Source organism: Schistocerca americana, chromosome 5 (assembly GCF_021461395.2).
Source record: "Schistocerca americana isolate TAMUIC-IGC-003095 chromosome 5, iqSchAmer2.1, whole genome shotgun sequence".
NCBI lineage: Eukaryota > Metazoa > Arthropoda > Insecta > Orthoptera > Acrididae > Schistocerca > Schistocerca americana.
Genome location: NC_060123.1, coordinates 441618590 through 441641533, shown reverse-complemented (window position 1 = coordinate 441641533; position 22944 = coordinate 441618590). Strand labels below are relative to the sequence as shown.

Below are 22944 nucleotides of genomic sequence, written 5' to 3'. Positions count from 1 at the left end.
TCTGTTTGTATAGACAACTACATCTACATCTACATGGTTACTCTGCAATTCACACTTAAGAGCCTGGCAGACTATTCATCGAACCACTTTAATACTACTACTCTACCATTCCACTCTCAAATGGCGCGTGGGAAAAAAGAATACCAAAATCTTTCTGTTCGAGCTCTGATTTCTCTTATTTTATTACGACGCTCATTTCTCCCTACGTAGGTGGGTGGGTGTCACCAAAATATTTTCACATTCGGCAGATAAAGTTGGTGATTGAAATTTCGTAAATAGATCTCTCCGCAAAGAAAACCGCCTTTGTTTCAGTGACTGCCACCCCAACTGGCATATCATATCAGTGACACTCTCACCTCTATTGCGCTATAACACGAAACAAGCAGCCCTTCTTTGCACTTTTTCGATGTCCTCCGTAAATCCTACCTGGTAAGGATCACACACCACGCAGCAATATTCCAGCAGAGGACGGACAAGTGTAATGTGGTCTGTCTCTTTAGTGGGTTTGTCATATCTTCTAATTCTTCTGCCAACAAAGCACGATCTGTCTCTCCTACCCCAGAATATTAACTTTGTGGTCTTTCCATTTTAAGTTGTTTTAGTCGTATTGACAGCCCTTAGATTTGTGTGACTTATCGTGTACCCAAAATTTATCTGATTTCTTTTAGTACCCATGTGGATGACCTCACACTTTACTCTGCTTAATGCCAATTGCCACTTTTCACACCATACAGAAATTCTCTCTAGATCATTTATAATTGGAATTGATCGTCTGATGATTTTATTAGACAGTAAATTACAGCGTCATCTGCAAACAACTGAAGGGGGCTGCTCAGATTATCACCTAGATCATTTATGTAAATCAGAAACAGTAGAGGGCCTACGACACTACCTTGTAGAGCGCCAGATATCACTTCTGTTCTACTCGATGATTTACCGTCTATCACTACGAACTGTGACCTCTCTGAGAGGAAATCACGAATCCAGTCACACAACTGAGACAATACTCCATATGCATGTAATTTGATTAATAGTTGCTTGCGAGGAACGGTATCAAAAGCCTTCTGGAAATCTAGTAATATGGAATTGATCTGAGATCTCTTGTCGACAGCACTTATTACTTCACGCGAATAAAGAGCTAATTGTGTTGCACAAGAACAATATTTTCTGAATCCGTGTTGGTTATGTACCAATAAGTCATTTTCTTCAAGGTGACTCATAACGTTTGAGTACAGTATGTGCTCCAAAATCCTACTGCAAATTGAGGTCAGTGATATGGGTTTGTAATTCAATGAGTTACTCCTATTTCCTTTCTTGAATATTGGTGTAACCTGTGCTACTTTCCAGTCTTTAGGAACAGGCCTTCCATCAAGTGAGCGGTTGTATATGATTGCTAAGAAATGCGCTATTGTGTCTGCATACTCTGAAAGGAACCTGATTGGTAAACCACCTGGACCGGAAGACTTGCCTTTCTTAAGCGATTTGAGTTGTTTCACAACACCTAAGATATCTACTTTTATGTCACTCATGCTAACAGCTGTTCTGGTTTCGACTTCTGGAATAATTACTTCGTCTTCTTTCGTGAAGGAATTGCGGAAAACTGTATTTAGTAACTCCGCTTTAGTGGCACCATCATCTGTAACATTTCCAACACTATCGCGCAGTGACGGTATTGAATTTTTTTTTTTTTTTCCACTGGTGTACTGCACATATGACCAGAATCTCTTTGGGTTTTCTAGCATATTTTGAGTCAATGTTTCATTGTGGAAACTATTAAAAGCATCTTGCATTGACGTCCGCACTAAATTTCGAGCTCCCGTGAAACTTAACCAGTCTTGGGGATTTTGCGTTCTTCTGAATTTGGCATTCTTTTTTCATTGCTTCTGCAACCGTGTTCTGACGTGTTTTGTGTACCATGGTGGATCAGATCCATATCTTATTAACTTATGCGGTATGAATCTATCTATTGCTGTCAATACAGAGGAAATGGCTGATCTTTCGCAAATCTGTGGTAATACAAACAAGTATTATTTACAACCTGTGGGACGCGGTCAGTGTAACTTGACAGGGCATTCTGCATCTTGTATATAGTCATACCAGTAATTTCTGTAAATTATCGTCGGTACAGGTATATGGCTAGTCAGCGCATAAAGTCGAGATGGATGATAGGACTTCAGATGTATGTGTGTATTTTGTCATACGTCCTGTTGTGAATATATTTTGTGTTCCTTAGTGTGTACTGGTGAGTAAGGCTACACAATGGCGGGGTCTCAAACACAAATCGTCACTAATCAGGAGGCAGTTCAAATTTGGGGATTGAAACGGTGCAACTGAAAGCAGATAACACTGACTTGCGTACCAGCTTTGTAGCTATGAAGGAAGAATTGGGATTAGCCGAGCAACCTACTCATTTACTAGATCCAGCCACAGCCAGTTTGATCACACCCTTCTCCAGAAAGCTAATTAATGACATAATGAATTTTTTTGTGACCTGCAGTTAGCAGGTAATACTGGAGGACAGTCATGGGCTCAATTATTACTGGTGACAAACTTACGGTTAGTAGGGGAAGCAGAGACATTTGTCAAATGTATGGGAGGGACTCAGAGGCATGCAGACATTTGATGAATTGAAAAAAAAGGCTTGCTACAAAGGTACAAGGAAGAAGGAAGAAAACAGCGTGACTGTTTTCTGCCAGCAGTGGGTAATCTGTCAAAGAAGTGTAATAAGTCAGTAGAAAATGTTGTGGACACAACATAAAAAGTGATTATGCAGACATATGAACTGGAGGAAAGTGACGAGGCTAACATAGTCACACTCAATGAAGCAGAGCAGAGGGCATTGGATGCATGTTAGAAGGGCTTGCTGCCTGATATATCTAGAAGAGTGAGAATGGGTACCCCAAAGGATGTACACTCTGTGGTCAGTTAAGCCACAGAGTTCGAAGAAATTATTGCATTAACAGGAATTGGGGGATGGGAGAGTATCCTCTGCTAATGTGAGGTGTTACAGATATGCAAGGGCAGGACGTGCAGAGGCAATAATGTCAATCTCAGTGTGGTAGCTGTGTTGGGCTTGATCACCACCGTCATAACTATAGAAAGTTCTAAGGGAAAGAGGACGATTAAGTTGGTGTTAAACGCAAAAGGAAACCCCAGTTCTGCCACATGATGTTCCCGATAAATTTTGATGCAACTGATACAGATGCATAGATGGAATATAGTACAATGGCAATAGTGAAGGGTAAAAGGCACATGTTATTACTGGGGACAGGGGAGCATATGATGTTTGCAAGTATAGACCTCATGGATCAGAGGTGATTAAACCCTATATGCTATAATTTACAATGAGCTGGAGATAGTGGTGTCAAGTCTTTTGTGTTCAGGAATGGTAGATTTTCAGGTGGGGATGCGACATTTTAAGCAATGCTTAGCAGTAGTGCCCTGAACTGCATGATCTTAGGATTAAACTTACTGATAACACAGCAAGGAAAAATCGACCTTAGGTAATGTACAGCTGAACTTAGAGGGACAACGTTTTAGCTAAAGGGAGATAGTCACCACTGACATACAGAAGCAAGGTACATCAATCTTAAGGGTGAACCAATTTAACTGTTGTCGACAACACAAATGATTAATTCATATCTTGTTGTGCTGCAAGGTACTGGGAAGTTGGTCTGGGTAAATTTGGGACTGGAATGGCCTGTTAATGCATTGTACTTGGCAGAACCACTGGAGGAAATGATGTATCAGACACATCATGTTGCTTTGTAACGAGAAGCTTTGTATGTGTATGGGAGGAACTGGACAGGAAAGTACTGCCCGTGAACTTAGAAAATTTTGGCACGGATGAGAGTACAGATCACCAAAGAAATGTTGGTAGGTAACTTTTAAGTCTTGGATGAAGTGGGTAGGAAGTCAATCAGTGTGCACCAGGGCAGTGTGTAAACTGCCAATAAAACTGTACTACATAGGAAGTTAGAGCATCTTACACTATGGATATACTGGAAATGGAGAGGACTGTCCGAACACAGAGCTATCTGTTCCCTGGGGTCATTTTCATTATCGTAAGATGTGTTTGGGTTAAAAATGTTCCGACAATGCTTCAGCATTAGCTTGACAGACTGCTGAAGGGACTGAAACCTCGCCAGTGCATGGTACCTTCGATGATACTGTTTTTGCACAGGATATGGCAAAACATATACAATATTTATAAAAAAAATGTTTTTAGAAGATTATGATCTGTGAATTTAACTTCCTGCTCAGAAAAAGGTCACTATGCATTGGTAAGAATTATTATTATTATTATTATTATTATTAATTAGGATTTTAGGGTGCAAAACGGCTGCAGTCATAAGTGCCCATTCCGTAACTTAATGAAGGGTAAAAAACCGAAATTAAAATCAGCAGCAATGGGAGTGAAACTTAAGGAGGGAATCTAAAAATGGAAGGAAATCTTAGAAAACTGCTATTGGAGGGGCATTGTTTTCCCCAAAAAGAGCTTCAAATGACTGATGTCATTTCACTAACACTGATAAACTCAAGGACACGATCAGCTGAGTGCGCGTCATCTGCTAAAAGGGAAGATATATCAGGCAATAGCTGTAAACCGGCACGCAGCGGATTAAAATAGGGACACTCAAGTAAAAGGTCTCTCACTGTCCATGTTTGAGAGCAGTAATGAGAAAGCAGTGGAAGATTGCCACTTAAAAGATGTCAACAGCTAAAAAGACAGTGCCAAACCCGGAGTCTAGTTAAAATTACCTCCTCCCGATGACGAGGCCGGGAGGAAGAGGTCCAAGCACAGGGAAGAGGTTTTAGGTCCCATAATTTATTATCGGGTACTGCAGACCAACGTATGAGCCATAAAAGAGCAACATTACGACATAAAATGCTCTGGGAACCATGCGAACAGTGGGCTGAGGAGGAGAGGCGGCAGCCTTTGCTGCTGTATCAGCTGCCTCATTTCTGCGGATACCAACACGCGCTGGGATCCAGAGGAAAGCCACAGAGATGTCCCCCAAGCGGAGCATAGGATGGACAGGATAGAGAGACTGGAGGTCGAGAAGGGACTGGAGGTCGAGCTATAGGGGATGGCGGGAGGGGGGGGGGGGGGGGGGTGTTATTATCCTTGGGAAGCTGACAAAGGTCATGGAGAAGGCAGACCCTGGGAAAAGCCAAGGTGGTGCCGTACCATCATTTGTCAAGAAAGTTTTAGGAAATTGGAAGGAAAGGAAATGTAGCAGTTGACAGAAGAAGACTCCTGGTGGTAGCATAGAGGAAGGGCGGCCTGCATACCCTAAATCCAAGGAGTTGTCGAAAAAAAGGATATGGGTCGGATGAGCAGGCGTGGAAGACATATGACTTGCATAACATCTCAGAAGGACAACTGGCCGACTGGACAGCAGAGGTTCAGCAGTCTCAGTGTAAAGGCTCTCCACGGGGCTGGTGTAAAAAGCTCCAGACACTAAACTCAATCTGCAGTGGTGGACAGAGTCTAGACGGCAAAGAATAGACTGCCATGCAGAGGAATAAAATGTGCTTCCTTAGTCCACACTAAGGCGCAATATAGGAGGAGGACCACTGTCGGCACCCAAAGAAGTACCACTCAGAACACGAAGGGTGTTTAGGGATCGTACACAGCGAGCTAAAAGATATTAAATGTCGGAAGACCAGCACAGTTTTCTGTCAAAATCTACACAGACGGACTTACTGGGAGAAAATTGGGAGCCGGTTTCAATGCTAAAGGAGTGGAGGCGATTGACACATCCTTGAAGATGATGTTCAAGATGGCTGGTCTGTTGAGAACTGTAGTAGATTGCAAAATCTTTGACAAAGAGGGAGCCCGAGACATTGGGCAGGAGAAAATCCATAACTGGATTTATGGCGAAGGCAAACAATATAATACTTGGCATGGAGCCCTGGGGCACTCCATTTTCTCGGGAAAAGGTACGGTATACAGTAGTGTTCACCCGCACTTAAATGTGTTCTCTGTCATAAATTTGCAGAAGAAAAGGGGTAGCCGACCTCAAAAGCCCCTAGAGAACAGTGTGCGGAATATGCCTGTCCTGCAACAGGTATCGTATGCCCTCTCCAGATCAAAAAATAGTGCTACCGTTTGGCACTTCCTGCGAAAGTTGTTCATGATATAATTGGAGAGAGCAACAAGGTGGTCAACTGCGGAACAATGCTTTTGGAAACCATATTGGGCAGTGGTTAAAAGATTTCAGGACTCCAGCCACCAGGCTAAACAGCAATTTACCATACGCTCCACAAACAATACTTTTGAGAGAGATTGGGCAATAGCTGGAGGGAAGATGTTTATCCTTTCCATGTTTCAGAACAGGAATGATGATAGCTTCCCGCTATCTTCTGGGAAAGGTACTGCTGACCCAAAGTCAGTTATAAAGGAGAAGAATATATCACAGACTAGGGTATGATAGATGTAGCAACATTTGGACATGGATATCATTCTGTGCTGGAGCAGAAGAGTGCGAGGAGGAGAGTGCATGTCAGAGCTCCCACATAGAAGAAATGGCATTATAGCTTTCGAGATTTTGAGAGGGAAAAGAAGGGGTCACTCTTCCACTACCCGTTTCTTTGGGAGAAAGGTTGGTCAGTAATTAGAAGAGGTTCATATCTCAGTAAGTGTCAACTCAATTAGTTAGAGATTACGACTAGGTCCACTAAGGTATCCTGCATGGCAGTTAGCCCAGAGACTAAGGTATCCCGCATTACAGTTAGCCCAGATATCAGGAATAACTGGACATGCCAGATAGCCATCGGATTTGACTCCTAACAACTATTGAGGGAGTAAAGGCATTAAAGGAGCTGGTAAAGAAGTCCCAGCTTACCTTGCTCCTATTGCGTATGATGTGACAGCATTGTGCACGTAACTGCTTATAGCGGAAACAGTTGGCCAACATAGGATGATCGCAGAAAATGTGAAGAGCACGTCTCTGCTCGTGTATTGCGTCACGGCATGCCTCATTCCACCAAGGAACTTGAGGGTGCCGTGGCAAAGTGGAGGTACATGGTATTGAACATTCCACAGCTGTAAGAATAACTTCCGTAACATGAGTGACCTGACTGTCGATACCAGGAAACTGACTGACATTAATTGTTGCTAGAGAGGAGAAATGTGTCCAATTGGCTTGGGAAAACTACCAGAGTCTCAAGCGAATAGATGGCACTCATGGCTGTAATCGAAGGACACAAGGGAAAATGGTCACTCGAGTGTGTATTAGCATGAGCAAACCATACAAAGGGCCAAGCTCGCCGAACAGTACCAGCCGAAAGGTCCAAATGAGAGTAGGTTGACGTGGAGACAGACAAAAATGTAGGTTCCCCAGTGCTGAGGCTAACAAGATTTGCTTGGTGGAAGAGGTCAATGAAGAGGGAGCCTCTGTGACAAGGACACAGAGTTCCTCAAAGCGGGTGGTAGGCACTGAAGTCCCCAACCAGCAAATAGAGGTGAGTGGGAGCTGACCAAGGAGACGAAGGAGATCGGCTCTTGCCATTGGTGTGGATGATGGAATGTATATGGTACACAGACAGACAGACAGAGAGAGAGAGAGAGAGAGAGAGAGAGGGTGATCCAGAAAGGGAAAGACATACAGTGACAGCTTGGAAGGAACTTTGTAAATGGATCAGGTGATAAGGGATAGTATCATGGAGAAGAATCATAAGTTACCTGTTGTGCCGGAATGCCAGTAACAGAGGTGAGATCAAACCGGACTGATTGGAAATGAGGGAAGACAAAGCAATCATGGGGATGTAGCCTTCTTTTCTGAAGACAGATGACCGGGGAGTAGGATCGTACGAGGATTGACAGTTCATCCCAAATGGAGCGTATTCCACAGATATTCCAATGGATAATTGACATAAGGTGGATGAAAAGAGGAAAAATCTCACCACAGTTGCCGTCAACTCAGCAACTGCTGAGAGCTGCTGGCGTGGAATGGTATTCAGCCAGAGGCACAAGATCCTGATCCATAGGTTGTTTGGGGACAGCTCCTGCAGCCAGTGATCGGCTGGTTGATCGGCCACCAGCGGTGTATCTCGGCGACACGGAAGACAGCCGAGGGCGGCTACCGCTGGTTGGCGCTGTAGAAGAGACACGCTGTGGCGGAGGAGAGGAACTGTGTTTCTTCTGAGCCTTCTTGGAAGCAGGATGCTGAGATGGAGGAGTGGAGGGTTGCGAGATCTGGGTACGTAAAAAATCTTTATGAGTAGGCCCTTTTTTGGAAGTCCGGGCATCGGATTTGGGGGGGCTGTGATTTGGCAGGAGCCAATGAAGGTTGAGCCTTAGAGTGAGCGTGTAATAGTGGGGAGGTGGAAAGGGCGATGTTTGGGCTGGCTGATCCGATGACCGTGGTACTAAAGGTGAGATCGCAAATCTGCGTGGCCACCTCCTTAGTAGGTCGAGGAGAGATGAAGATAGTGCTATATTTACCCACTGAGAGCACAGTGGGATTTCTACTGGCGAATAACTTATGAGCAGCAAAGGTAGACACATTTTCCTTCACTCGGATTTCCTGAATAATTTGTTCATCTTTAAAAATAGGAAAATCTCCAGTAGAAGCCGCGTGGTCGCCCATGCAGTTCATGCAGCAAGGGGATGGGGGTGGATAATCACCCCCATGGGCATCCCTGCCACGGGTAACGCATTTGGCCATATTGGAACACAACACGCTGGTAAGATTAAACCTCTGACACAGAAAGCAACGCGTGAGGTTGGGGATATAATGGGTGAACTGAAATTATCTCATATCCCGCTTTAATGTTCAATGGAAGTTGAACTCTGTCAAATGTCAAGAAGAGAGTAAGGGTCGGTACCAATTCCTTTTCAAACCTTTTCATTACTCGATGTACAGCCATTACTCCCTGATCAGACAGGTAATTTTTAATGTCCTCATTTGATAACCCGTCGAGTGATTGAGTATAAACCACCCCACACAATGAGTTTAATGTACGGTGCGCTTCCACCTGGACAGGGAAGATGTGTAGCAGTGTAGTTCTAAGCAATTTTTGTGTCTGTAGGACACTGACTGTTTCTAACAACAAGGTGCCATTTTGTAACCAGAAACAAGAATTTACATGACCTGCAATTGCATTGAAACCTTTCTTTATAATGAAAGAGTTTGAGAAGTTGTGACCTTCATCAGGCCAAGAAACAACTAGCAACTTTGGCATTGAGGGAGGAATTTTCTGGGGCTGAGACGCATCTAGCTTTCTTTTCTGGGAAGAAGTTGAAGTAGAAGAAGCCATTGCAAAAGTATCCCCCATGATTACCGGTGTCTATGATGGTGCACTCGCTCCTAGTGGGGGCCCGCCCTCTGAGGGCACTCCCGCCTTAGGTGATTACCCACACCTCATGTCACACGTCCCGAGAAATGGACGGAGAGACCAATCAGCATATTCAGAAGGTACCAGCTCAAGTAATCACCCCTACCTGGGCCTGGCCTTTACCAGGGGATATGTACATATCCTACTTGTCTACCCAGGGCAGGGAATTATGCGTTACCCCATCATCAGCTATGCATGGGTCGGCCTTCAGACACACACAGGGATGAAAGAAAAGAAAAAGCGAGGAACAAAGAAAAGGAAAGAAGAGAAGAATTCTCAAATGCCGCAGCAGGGAATAACCTAACGAGAACAATCAAGGAAAAGAGAAGGACAAAGTAGTGACAGAGACTTTCCATTATAGAGATAAAAGAAGAGAAACCATGCCATACAGTCACAAGTGTCTGTCTCCAGAGGTAGGCGCAAAACATACTCTCAAAGAGAGGGAGAAGGTAAAGGGAGAAAGGATCGAGGACAGGGAGGGATGTGGAACGGGAAGGTATGCAGCCCACAAAGGAAAGAGAGCTCCACCAGCTCGGGATCCCATGCTCGCCACGTATGTATCCGCAAACAAATTGTGGAGCCTCTGGAGGGAGAGAGGGGGGGGGGGGGGGGGGGGCGGCATTGGAAGAAGTTACGTTTTTAAGACATATTAGCAGTGAAAGAGTCAAGGCTGATACGAGGTTGATACAGGCAGTATTGGAATTTCTAATAATACTGATGTCATCTTTTTTAGAGTTAGAGAATTATTATAGAAAATAATCTGTAGAGGTGATTTCGTATATATTAAGACCTAGGAAATAGGAGGAAGTACTTTATATTTTTGTTACGACGTACATGTTGTTTAGAAGCACAAGGGATAAGCGTATCAGTTGAAGGTGTCGATAGGAGAAAAGAGTTTTTTTCACATTATATGTAGTGTTATACTTCGAAATTCATTTATGTGTAAGCAATGTATTTTGGGGTTTAGTTTCCTTTTATGTGTCTACTAGATGGCAGACCTTTCATAGGGGAGGAAGGGAGGGGAATGATGGGAGTTCCCTGTTCCCAACTGCCATGGGTTGAAGGAATGATGGGAAGAGTCCTTATATTGCCAGTTTTGCACTACTTCAGGAGGAGTGGAGGCATTTCGGGTACTACCATTGGAACCCAGACTACGTTTTACAAGGCAAGAGTAAGTAGCACTCACAAGCCATCTTTGAGCACTGAAGCTCACCCTAAACACTTGGGAAATTAATATGAGGTGAGATGTTTAGAATCTGTATTTCTGGAATTACAGAGGGAATTGAAGGAAAAGACATACCAATGGAAATGAGGAGTCAGTACATTAAGTTGCACCAGCTGTATGAGGGACTGCAAGGACAAATGAAACAGATAGTGGAAGTAGTGCCATGCAAGGTACCATGATGTAAGTGGGGTTGGTTATATACAGAGGGTATGTTACTCACTACGGTTCTGAGGACTGCAGATGTCAGTGATTTCTGGGAATTAAATGGTACAAAAAGGAGAGTGAGGCAGTGTGGAGGAATAAGACCACTATGGAATGGCACGCTACACAGTTAACCATTTTGCAACTTGTGGTATTGAACAGCACATGGGTATTACGAAGGTGGGCAATGGGGATAACACTCACAGTAAAGACGACAGTAAATACTTTGAAGAGGGACACAGAAGTTATACAAACCTGAGTGGTGCATACGGGCCCCAGAACTTTGGAGGTGCAATTGTTCTTGTGTAAAGCAGGTCGGGTTTGTCCATGACATCCTGGAGCTGAGACCCTATTGTCAGCAAGCTGGTTTGCACTGGGTTTACAGATTAAACACTAGCAAAGCTGTAGAAGCAAACTGCTACAAGCATGGTAAGCTTGTGGGAGCTAAATGTGTGGAGCTGTAAGGGAGTGGAATAATTATTAATAGGACAGACTGTGACATAACAGGGAAGACCTTTCACCTGTCAGGCTCTGTTACACGGGAAAACAAGCTGAACACTACACAGCCCTCAGTTGTACTGGGTGGAGAAGCCACTAGTGATCCTTCCAGGGAGAAATCTGACCTACCTGTATGAAGTGTTGTATATTAAGCTCATCCAATCCTTAAACCAGCTAATACACTTGCAAGAAGTATGTGTTTCGGTGGAGCAAATGCTTTTGTATGTAAAGCACTATCAAGAGCAGCAGCAGCAGCAGCACCAGCACACACTCAAGATCTTATGTATCACAACAACAGGCACCGTGTTTGTTGACTCGGTTTTGCACAGACTTTGTCTATCTTAAGCAGAGTGCCACTCATCAATGTGATCTTCCAGTACTCTCAGATACTACTGGACTGGTTAACCATCTGGATCTTCCCAAAGAGGGGAGTTATGAAATGCCGTAACTAAATTTTGGGTGTTACTGAATTAAAAGCAGTTCCACTGCAGCTGTCTGTGAGGCAAGCAGGCATGCACAGAGGTGCTGATACGTAATTTTATAAGTGAGGCTGTTTGTACATCTCAATGTGGCCGGGCCAAGCTGCACAATCATCATGACACTGCAGAAAGGCCGGGCCATTAGAAGCCGTCCTGCTCCATACCAAGGAAACATAGGGTGCTTGTTCTGAACATGCCTGGAAGCAATGTATCGGCACTACAAGTGTGCTATTGACCACTATAAACACCCTCTGATTCTAGCACAGTTATGCACATTCTGGCAGCACCCTCTGTGGCATCTGGTCTACCCAAGCCTCCACCATGCTACAGACCAGCCAGCAGCAGACACCAATCTGGGAAGCCAGCTCCACCCCACCAGCTCACTGTTATAAGTCCGCACTCACTGATTTTGACTCACACAATGGACAAGCCATCCACCAGGCTCCGAGGAAGCACCGAACTTCTGCCTTGCACGTCAAAGTCACAGGCAGGGTGGTACTACCACTATCCTTCAGCACCAGGGTGGCTCCAAACCCGGTCGTGAACGTCTATGAGAATTCAGAGGATGTAAGTGTCATTGGCACTGCTCACTCAGGGCCACCTAGCACCAATTCTGGCACATGCTGCTGAATGGGATAAACAGTGCCAGCAAAGCAGGACACAGATGTTAAACGGCCATTCCACTGGTGTGACTTCTCATATCATCAGTGCCACCAGTGGACCGTGCAGCTACAGGAGGCGTATCCGGGGGCACTGCAGCACTCTGAGGTGTCACTCAAGATGAAATAAAGTATATTTTATCTTGCAGTAGAGTTTTCTTAGCTACCCCCAGCCACCACTGCCACTTCCATAACCTGCCACTCCACTACCTCTACACCACACTGGGCCCACTCACTCTGGGTTGTTGTATTATGAAAAATTAAGAATGCTATCTTCAGTCACAATCATCAGTACAGTATGAAGTTAGAACATAATAATTTCAATACTAATAAAGGCATTTACTGTAAGGCGTGCATATAACAAATGCATCATTTGTCATGCTTGTATATATTATCATGAATTAACTACAGTGGGATAGAATGAATGGTAGAAGCCAACATGGGGAAAGATCAGTTTGGGTTCCACCGAAATGTAAGAACACATGAAGCAATACTGTCTCCGCAACTGATCTTACACTATAGTTTTATAGCATTTCATGCTTTTGCTAATGCTGACTGGGAATTTCTGGCACTGTCTGTGATAAAATAGAGGAAGCAAAACACTACCCCCAAGCTGTACAAATACCAGGTTGTGGCTAGAGGAATCTGATGATGGGAAAGGGAAGGAGTAATTGAAGAGACAATGAGACAGGATTACATTCTCCCACTTTATTGTATTCTACCTGAACAATGAGTGAGCAATAAAGGGAACCAAGGAAAAATTTGGAAAGAAAATTAGATTTCAGGGAGAAGAAATAAAAACTTTTAAGTCTCTGCTGATGACACTGCAATTCTGCCAGAGATGGCAAATAACTTTGAAGGATCTATTGAATAGAGTGGGCAGCTTCTTACAAAGAAAGTTATATGATGAACATCAACAAAAGAACAAGGGTAATGGAGTCTACTCAAATCATTTATGCTGGGGGAAACAGCTTACGAAATGAAACGAAGTAGGAAATGAGTTTTGCTATTTGGGCAACAAAATAAATGATGATGGTAGAAGTAGCTAGAATATTTAATGTAAACTGGCAATAGCAAGAAGGGTTTTTCAGAGAAAGAAAGAAATGTTGACATTAAATGTAAATTTGAGGGTTTACAAAGTCTTCCATGAAAGTATTTGTCTGGAGTGTAGCTTGATATGGTAGCGAAACAGTACAAACAAGAAAAGAACAGAAGCTTTTGAAATTTGGTGCCACAGAAGAACACCAGAAATTGAACAACAAGTAGATCAAGTAACTAATGCAGAATACCAAATCACATAGGGCAGAGAAGATTTTCGGGGTCAATTTCACTGAGATAAGGGATAAGTTGATACACAGTCCCACGCATCTAGGAATAGTTAATTGTGGCATAATCTTAGAGCAAGGCCGAGGCTCAAATGCTGTACGCAGATTCGAAGTGATATAGGGTGCAGTAGCTATGGAGATATGAAACACCTTACACAAAACATACTGATGTGGATGGCAGCGTCAAACACATCTTGGGGCTGATGAGCACAACAAAAACAAGTGAGGAAAGCTATACAGAACTAACATAACACAATGAATCACTCATCAAATGTGTGGTGAGTTATTATCTTAACTCCTCCCGTTATTTAGATTCCATCAATGACTTTCAACTACTATCTTTACAATAATGCATCTATTGCACAACATAAATAATAATAATAATAATAATAATGATAATAATAATAACAATAACAATAACAATGACAATGAGCTTTCATGGAAGCATTAATGAAGGTGAATGGAAAATCTAAAGTTGACACTACTTCTGAAAGAAGTTTTACCTGCTACACATTATAAGCACTGTTTCAAAATTGGTGGTGTTTTTGTCTCATTGTCATAGCTCATGTTAACTGCTGCTGACCCAAATACTTTATTTCCAAGATACATAACCAAATGAAAATGAATGCCCCCCCCTAACTTCTACACACACACACACACACACACACACACACACACACACACACACACACACACACACACACACAGATATATAATGGTTTAAACTGAAGTTGGAAAAACTTTACATACGTTTGGTATTGTTATTTACTGCTACTTATAAAACACCCAAATGGAGACAAAAATCATACAGTTTTCCTCTAGAATGGGGAGAAAACCTTTTATGCTGAATAGTCATCTTAAAATACTCCATTAAAATAACTTATATTACCCATAAACCCAAAAAAAAGACCAAAGATGCCTGATAAAAAATGATGTCACTTTTATCAGAGAACAATAGACCTTTCTGCTTCTGGACGTAGTGGTAGCCTGTGTGTCTCCTCTAGTAGCTCCTGCTGGTGTGACTGTGGAACTGGAAGACTCTCCCGGGGACGGTGGAGACACTGCCGCTACCGGAGGTGCCACTGTTGTTCTGCTCGGTGCCGTTTTGTTACCCGCACCCACCGTGCGAGACTTTGCACCCCGCCATGTCTGTAAAAACAGTTCCGGAGCATTACATTGTTGCAGCTGTATTCCACACATGTCAAATTCTGTATTAAAAAAAAAAGGAAGAAGAAGAAGAAGCATTTTAATGCACAATGATGGACGCAAAAATTGTCTGCACGAAAGCCATTGTTTCAACATCTTACTAAATCATAACTAATGTTAACTTCTAGTTTAATAGTACACAATACTTCCACTTACGTATCTCTTTTGTACACTCAGTGAGATAAAAAGAAGTGGGTCAATAATGTTTACAATGCATACACCAATACTTGCTTCCATCCTGTTCCCAGTTTTGCGGAAAACAACGCTCTTTCATACGAATTACCTAATCTTTGTGGCTCCAGTGAATTGTAAAAACACAAATATTCCCCCTCCCTCTCAAATTGTGTTTAAGATACTGTTTCATTGTGTCATCAGGTTCACAATTTTAATGTCCTTTAATACAATCTGTTCTCTCTGGCTTCTCTTCCTGTTCCGTTCTCTTTACCAGGCCTCCTGAAGCTAGTCATACACTAAAGGCGAACACGCAATGTGAAAACCTAAATTCCTGACCCCCAGAAAAACTGGACTCTGTAATTTCAGTACGATGTACATGGCTAGGAAATTAATCAACAGAGCATTTGCACACAATGAAAAAATGTTGAGGAGAAAAAATCTCTCAGACAATGAAGCATGTCTGTCATGGATCTTATGGTTGCAGGAGAAAAAGTACTTGGCACAACAATATTACTGAATGTGGAAATGCAAGTAGTAGTATTTTAAGATAACGTATGGAATTTTTATACTGTGAGGTGCACCTAATAAAGCAAGACTATTAAGACTCAGCAAAAAACTTATGGCAGCCTTGGACTTGTCAGTCTGCTGGAAACCTCACCGTCACAAGAGTAATCCATTTCCCTGATTCCACAGAAATTTACACACTTGACACACACAACAACTGAATCTTGTAAGTAGTAGCATGCACTATGACTTTAAGGAAGATCTAGGACCTTACACTTGTACAATTTCATCATTTATAACAAGATGATATGGGGCAGAACTTCTTGGATGCAGGTCATATTCTGCTTTATTAAGGTGCCTCAGTACTGGAAACATTTTATTTGTTAAACTGTGTCCTGTTCTAATCTTACAGGTGTCTTACTTTGCTCTATATGAATGAAATACCCTTACTTCAAAAAAGTTTTATCCGGAAAGTAATGTCATCAACAGTTCTGTTCTGACGCCTGTAATGGTTGGAGCACACCACCCATGCTAGTTAGTAGGTGACATTAACTTCCTAACACAACCAATCTGTTTCTGTCGAGCTAACCAGAGTGTCAGTACTTCTCCCTACGTGGACTTGGCAAGTTAACTGCTGAAATATTTCCAGTAATTGAAACATCTGGAAACAAATGTCTGTCAAAACAACAGATGTTTTGGTGGCATATAAGCATTTTTGAAAGTTGGGGATGAAGTCGACAACGAAATTTGCTCTGGATGCCCTTCGACGTTGAAACATGAAGACAGTGTGACTTGGGTGCGTGAACTTTTGAACACAGACTGTGGAATGTGCATCTGTCTGACAGCACCCAGACTCTGATATATCCAAAGCCATGATCAACAGGATTGTAACTTAACAACTGTACATCAAGAAAGTGTGTTCAAACCTGGTCTTAAAAATACAGGCAGAACTGAAGCTGTGAGGATGGGGCGCGAGTCATGCTTGGGTAGCTCAGATGGTAGAGCACTTGCCCGCAGAAGGCAAAGGTCCCGAGTGAGAGTCTCGGTCCAGCACACAGTTTTAATCTGTGAAGAAGTTTCGTATCAGCGCACACTCCGCTGCAGAGTGAAAATCTCATTCTACTAATGATATGATCGACCATGAATTTGAACTTGCTGAACAGACTGTTAATGTTGTCTTTTATGGGGAATTGTTCAGAAGACTCGGAAACTAAAGTCACAGACGCCAGACTACACATAGCCAATTCTTGAACTCTCCAACAGGACAAGACGCCCAGCCACACCATCTTCTTGATGAGGGATTATCTGGTGAAAAACAGAATGGCAATGGTATAATGGTATTCCCCCCCCCCCCCCAGGCAACTGCTGGGGAAAGTGGCGTCAACACGGTGCACCCAAGCAAAGGTCGGGAAAGCACCTGTGCCACCCAGCAGTCTGGGCCACAGATGACAGCAGAGGAGGAGGAAAGCCATAACTGCCTCATAGCTCAATGTTCACCTGTGAGCCCTGGAAGTGTTGAGCAAGCAAAGGAGCCACAGCTATGCATCAGTACGAGCACTGCATCTGGCCAGAGAGGACGCTGTGCAGCATGTCGCAAAATGATAAGTGATGGGGGAGGGGGGGGGGGCCTCCACGTCTCACTGGCATACAGCTGCCATTGCAGAGCCACCACAAAAGATGGCGGGGAAGGGGGAAGGGAGGGGGGGGGGGGGGGGTTACCCCAGCGCATCCTGTTCTGACACCAAGGCATAGTGATGACCACACAGGAAATACCATACACAAATCCCTAAAAATGCAGCACCACAGATTTAGAAATCCAATCAGAATCACCAAACTAAGAGATCGAAATAGCCACCTCTCCCTCCAGACTACAATGAGATCAAACAATATCCGCACACTACAAGAACAAGGCTGTGGAAGAGGACTCCATTATAGCAGAATTGTGGAAGCTTGTATCTGAAGGAACAACTGGTCTGCGTTAAACTATAGCGAACATATGCACGAAAGAAGGCCTACAAAATGAATGGTAATTAATCTTGATTCATCCTCTATACAAGAAAGAAAATATTGCAGAGGTGAATGATTGTTATAATTATTGTGGCACCTCACTACTCCCAGTAACATGCAGGATCCTATCACTATATATCCTATAATGACTAGAACAAGTTGAGCACACAATGGGAGATTTTCAAGTAGGATTCCAAAAAGGTCTGCTGACAGAAGAACAAATACATATCCCAAAAACATTAACAAAATGTTATATGCTGATCTCCACAATTAGGTCCAGAGGCCTGTACATTGTGGAGCAGCCACTGTGTCATCCTCAACTACATTGCGCCAAGAGAAATGGAGAGGCCTAGATTAAGCAAAGCATCCTCCCGGCTGTTGTTGGCTTTTCAGACCTTTGAGCCACTACCTCTGAATCAAGTAGGTTTTTAGTGGCATCATGAGGCCAAGTGTAACCATTCCAGCCCTCCCACAAACAAAAAAAGTATCTGGAACTACCAGAAATTGAATCCAGGTCCTGCACATGGCAGTGAGCTATGCTGTCCTCTCACCTCTCCCCCTCCCACCCTTTTTTTTTCAAAATTTTATAATGATATTAACATTACACAAACAAACCATGAAAACATAAAACAAAATCATTTTATGAGTTATTGTGTATATTGTAACACATTCAGTCCTAAATACAGGAAGTTGTCATCAATTCTGGAGATGAAGTATCACAACATAAAATGAAAATAAGTAATTCTTCTTTGTTTTGTGGGTAACTGTTGAAACATATTCTAATTAACTTTTATTCATTTTCCTATCTTCTGTTTATATATAGTTAGTCACATGTTTGTTATATATCATAAGTATCAAGAAATTTACGAACATTTCCTCACATATTTTATTTTCCATTAAGTTGCAATGCAGTGTAGTGTAGTGATGTACAGGCAAAAATCTTCCTCTCTTTTATTTTCTTCTGTCACGTACAGAGTGTTGCACATCCTTTAAACCAGTTCACAGCAGTGTGTTTTGTGGCTGGTTACGGATCATCTGGATTGAGAAAACCCGCTGGCAGTATAGTTTTGGGAGCCATTCTTTTCATACTTGCCGACTTCTGCCTGACAACATGCCAGATTTCAGTTACTTTGTTAAACACAAATCTGTGTTATTCGCTGTTGATGAAATTATAAGGTGCCTGCAAGGGTGAGTCTTGAAAGTGGATATCAAAGTCTTGAGTTGGTCAGAACTCTCCTGTTAATAGCTTTATATCAGTTGCCTTCACATTTGATAACAGATTCTGGCAGCTGATATTTTTTCACATGGCTTTCTAATCGTAGACTGGCAAGTTTAGTTCTGTCACATTTGTACTTTCGTTTTCCATTAATTTAAGATATATTTCCTTTGCCTTTGTCACATTCCTTGCTAGAATATTTGCCTGTATATAACTGAATTTTGATTAAAAATGCCTGAGATGGCTGAAATCCAGTTGGGACACATTGCACAATTTTAGGTGGATTCATACTGACCAGAACAGATTCACTGTGCAAGTGAGCTGTTAGGCTGTTGGATGACCACTTCCACAGCTTACACAATGTACATACATATAAAGCTTTGGACTTTATACTACCACCTACAAGATTTATTCCACTGTCTTTTGCAAGAAGAGTTAGAGTGTCAAGCTAAACTTAGAAGATGTTTCAGCATCTTATGGATCAACCTAAGGCCGACATCTGCACCTACACCTGCTACATAGATCTTCGCAAGCCACCGTACAGTGCGTGGCGGAGGGTACCTGTACCACTACTTTTCATTTTCTTTCCTGTTCCACCCGCAAATAGAGCGAGGGAAAAACGACTGTCTGTATGTCTCCACACGAGTCCTAATTTCTCGTATCTTATCTTCATGGTCCTCAAGTGCAATGTATGTTGCCAGCAGTAGAATCATCCGGCAGTCACCTTCTCTAAATTTTCTGAATAGCTTTCACGAAAAGAAGGTCACCTTCCCTACCGGGATTCCCATTTGAGTTTCCAAAGCACCACCATAACACTTGTGTGTTGTTCGAACCTACCAGTAACAAATCTAGCAGCCTGCCTCGGAACTGCTTTGATGTCTTCCTTCAATTCGATCTGGTTCTCCAGTGTCCTTTACAGGTGAACAACTCTTTCCTAAAATTCTCCCAACAAACAAAAATCGAACATTCACCTTCCCTACAACAGTTCTACAAGCGCGTTCCACCTCACATAGCTTTGCAATGTTATCTCCAGATATTTAAATGACTTGACTGTGTCTAGCAGGACCTAGTAATACAGTTATGTAACATTACAGGTGAGATCTCCCTACTTATCCACATTAACTTACATTTTTCCAAATTTAGGGCTAGCTACCATTCGTCACACCAACTGCAGATTTTGTCCAAGTCTTCATGTATCTTCCTACAGTCACTCAACTTCGACGCCTTACCATACACCACAGCATCATCAGCAAAAAACTGCAGATTGCTGCCCATCCTGTTAGCCAAATCATTTATGTATATAGATAACAACAGTGGTCTTATCACGCTTCCCTGGGGCACTCCTGATGAAACCCCTGTCTCTGATGAACTCTCACCATCGAGGACAACATATTGAGTTAGTTATTGCTTAATAAGTCGCTTTCAAATCTAAACTTATTCCATATGCCCGTACCTTCGTTAACAGCCTGCAATGATGCACCGTGACAAATACTTTCCAGAAATCTAGAAATATTTCTGATAGCCACGTCTTACGGAATGGGTGTCACTTGCATCACATAGATGATTTTCGAAACATTATACATGTTTGCCTGTTTTCAAGTTCTCATGCCATGCACTTGCACCTTGGTGGAAGGGATGGTGCAATTTATATTGGATCTGCATTTAATAACATATATTTTTTATTTCACATTGGTATTAGTTTTCCTGGGTTTCACATTGATATTCTGCATTCAATATTCATAATATCTGATTTTGATGCCAGTTCGTATTTGCCATTGATTTGCAAAGCCTTCTGTATATCACTGGCATTCTAAACCATGAGACTCAAATCATCAGCATATACCCTACGTATGTAAAACAGTCTGAACATTCATATTTAATCCTCTTAGCTGTTATTGCATAGTGGCTAGCAGATTTCTAATGTGATGACAAACAAGGGCATCAACACTGGACAGCCTTGCCTTACCGAGCTATTGCAATTAAATGTTCTAGTTGGTTGACTTTATTAGGATTCTGGGTGAGCTTTAGCTTAACATTCTAACTATTAAATTGGCACAATTTTGTGGGAAACCCATTGCTTTCATTGTTTAAAATAAGTAATGATGGTTTACTCTGTCGAAGGCTTTCTGAAAGTCTACTAACATTATAACGCATTTTAATTTGGGAACATCTGCTATGATTATTGTACCTCTATAATATTGCACTGTCCATGTAATCTATCCATGCTTGTGCATCCTGGTTTGGTAAGGACAGATCTTTCACTAAGCCCTTAAATAGCAGTGGCCTGAAACTGTAACTGAGAGCACGTATTCTGAAGAAACACTTTTAGTTATCCAGTGTGGCCTATTTGTTAGGCACAACCTTTTCACGATTCCCTTGACACAGAGAAAAGCTTCTATCAACAGGGATTTGAAAGTAATGTTCATGCAACACTGAACTCCACCTTTTCTTGCACAGTATCCTGTTAACCATAGCTGATGGGTGAAAGAAAGCATCTGACATAGTGCCAGACTGCAGACTGTTAAAGGTACAAGCATATAGAACAGGTTCTCAGATATGCAAGTGGCTCGAAGATTTTGGAAACAGCAGAACCCAGTTTGTCGTCTTGGATGGTGAGTCTTCATCAGAGCCAACAGCATAGCCAGGAGTGCCCCCAATGAAGGGTGACAGGACTACACCTGTTCTATATATACATAAAAAAGGTCATCATTGAGTGACTGTACAAGAATACATGGTGACTAACAGAATTTCTACTTGGTGTGATGAATGGTAACATGCTTAAAAATGTGAAAAAATTTAAGTTACTGCAGTTGAGTGCGAACAAAAAAAAAAAAACACACACATACAATGTTCAAATACAGTATCATATTTTTTTTTTGGGGTAGGGTTTAAGGGCGCTCAACTGCTGAGGTCATTAGCGCCCAGTCACTGGTGATAGAGCACATGGAATCTGCTAAAACTCAAGGGGATGGGGGGACATCAGAAGGACCTGACAAAGATGCAGATAAAATAAGTAAAAAGGTTAAATGTCTTTGGACAAGCCAGTTAAAGTTATAAAACGCAGAATACGAGCAGCTGCTCGAGCGTCATCAGCTAAAACATCCGGTAAAGTAGATGGCAGGGACAGGATAACACGAAATTGACTAAAACGGGGACACGACAATAAAACATGGCGCACTGTTAATGCCTGACCACAAGGGCATTGCGGGGCTGGGTCACCGGAGAGCAGATAGCGGTGGCTAAACCGGCAATGCCCAATCCGCAACCTGGTCAGAAGGACCTCCTCGCGCCGAGATGGTCGGGAGGATGTTGTCCAAGCAGTTGGAAGCGGTTTTACTGCCCGGAGCTTGTTTCCTTGGAGGGATGACCAAGCATCCCACCACAACGACACAAGCCTCTTACATACATCCCCATGAACGTCAGATGACGGGACACAATGGGAGGCTGGCCGAGGCAGGAGGACTGCAGCCTTGGCTGCAGCATCCGCAGCCTCGTTCCCAGGCACTCCTACATGTCCGGGAACCCACAGAAAGCTGACAGAACCACCATTATCAGCGAAAGAATGGAGGGACTGCTGTATCCGTTGAATCAAGGGATGGACCGGATTGGGAGCTCCAAGGCTCTGAAGAGCACTGAGTGAGTCAGAGCAGAGTACATACGATGAATGGCAGTGGCGGCGGGCATACTGAACGGCCTGATGGAGAGCAAAAAGCTCGGCCATAAAGCTGGAACATTGGTCGAGGAGCCGGTATTTAAAGGTGGCGGCCCCGACGACAAAGGCACAGCCGACACCGTCATCAGTTTTGGAGCCATCTGTGTAAATAAAGGTGTGACCGGCAAATCGAGCACGAAGTTCGACAAACCGTGAGCAATACACTGCAGCCGGAGTACCCTCCTTCGGCAGTGAGCTGAGGTCGAGATAAATAGGAACCGGAGCCTGGAACCAAGGTGGTGTCGGGCTCTCACCCTCTCTGAAGGTGGTAGGGAGGGCAAAATCCAATTGTCGAAGCAGGCGACGGAAGCGGACGCCGGGGGGCAGCAGGGCAGACACATACAACCCGTACTGACGGTCGAGAGAATCGGCGAAGAAGGACTCGTAAGAGGG

General features: G+C 43.0%; 1 protein-coding gene across 7 annotated transcripts in view; it reads right to left on the bottom strand.

Annotated features, from left to right (window-relative positions):
• LOC124615403 overlaps window positions 1-22944 on the bottom strand; it is a 494346-nt gene that overhangs the window by 163810 nt on the left and 307592 nt on the right. For all 7 annotated transcript variants that reach the window (XM_047143247.1, XM_047143248.1, XM_047143249.1 and 4 more), the window contains one exon: window positions 14693-14881. In XM_047143247.1, the coding sequence (XP_046999203.1) occupies window positions 14693-14881 (189 nt within the window). The remainder of the gene's footprint in view (window positions 1-14692; window positions 14882-22944) is intronic.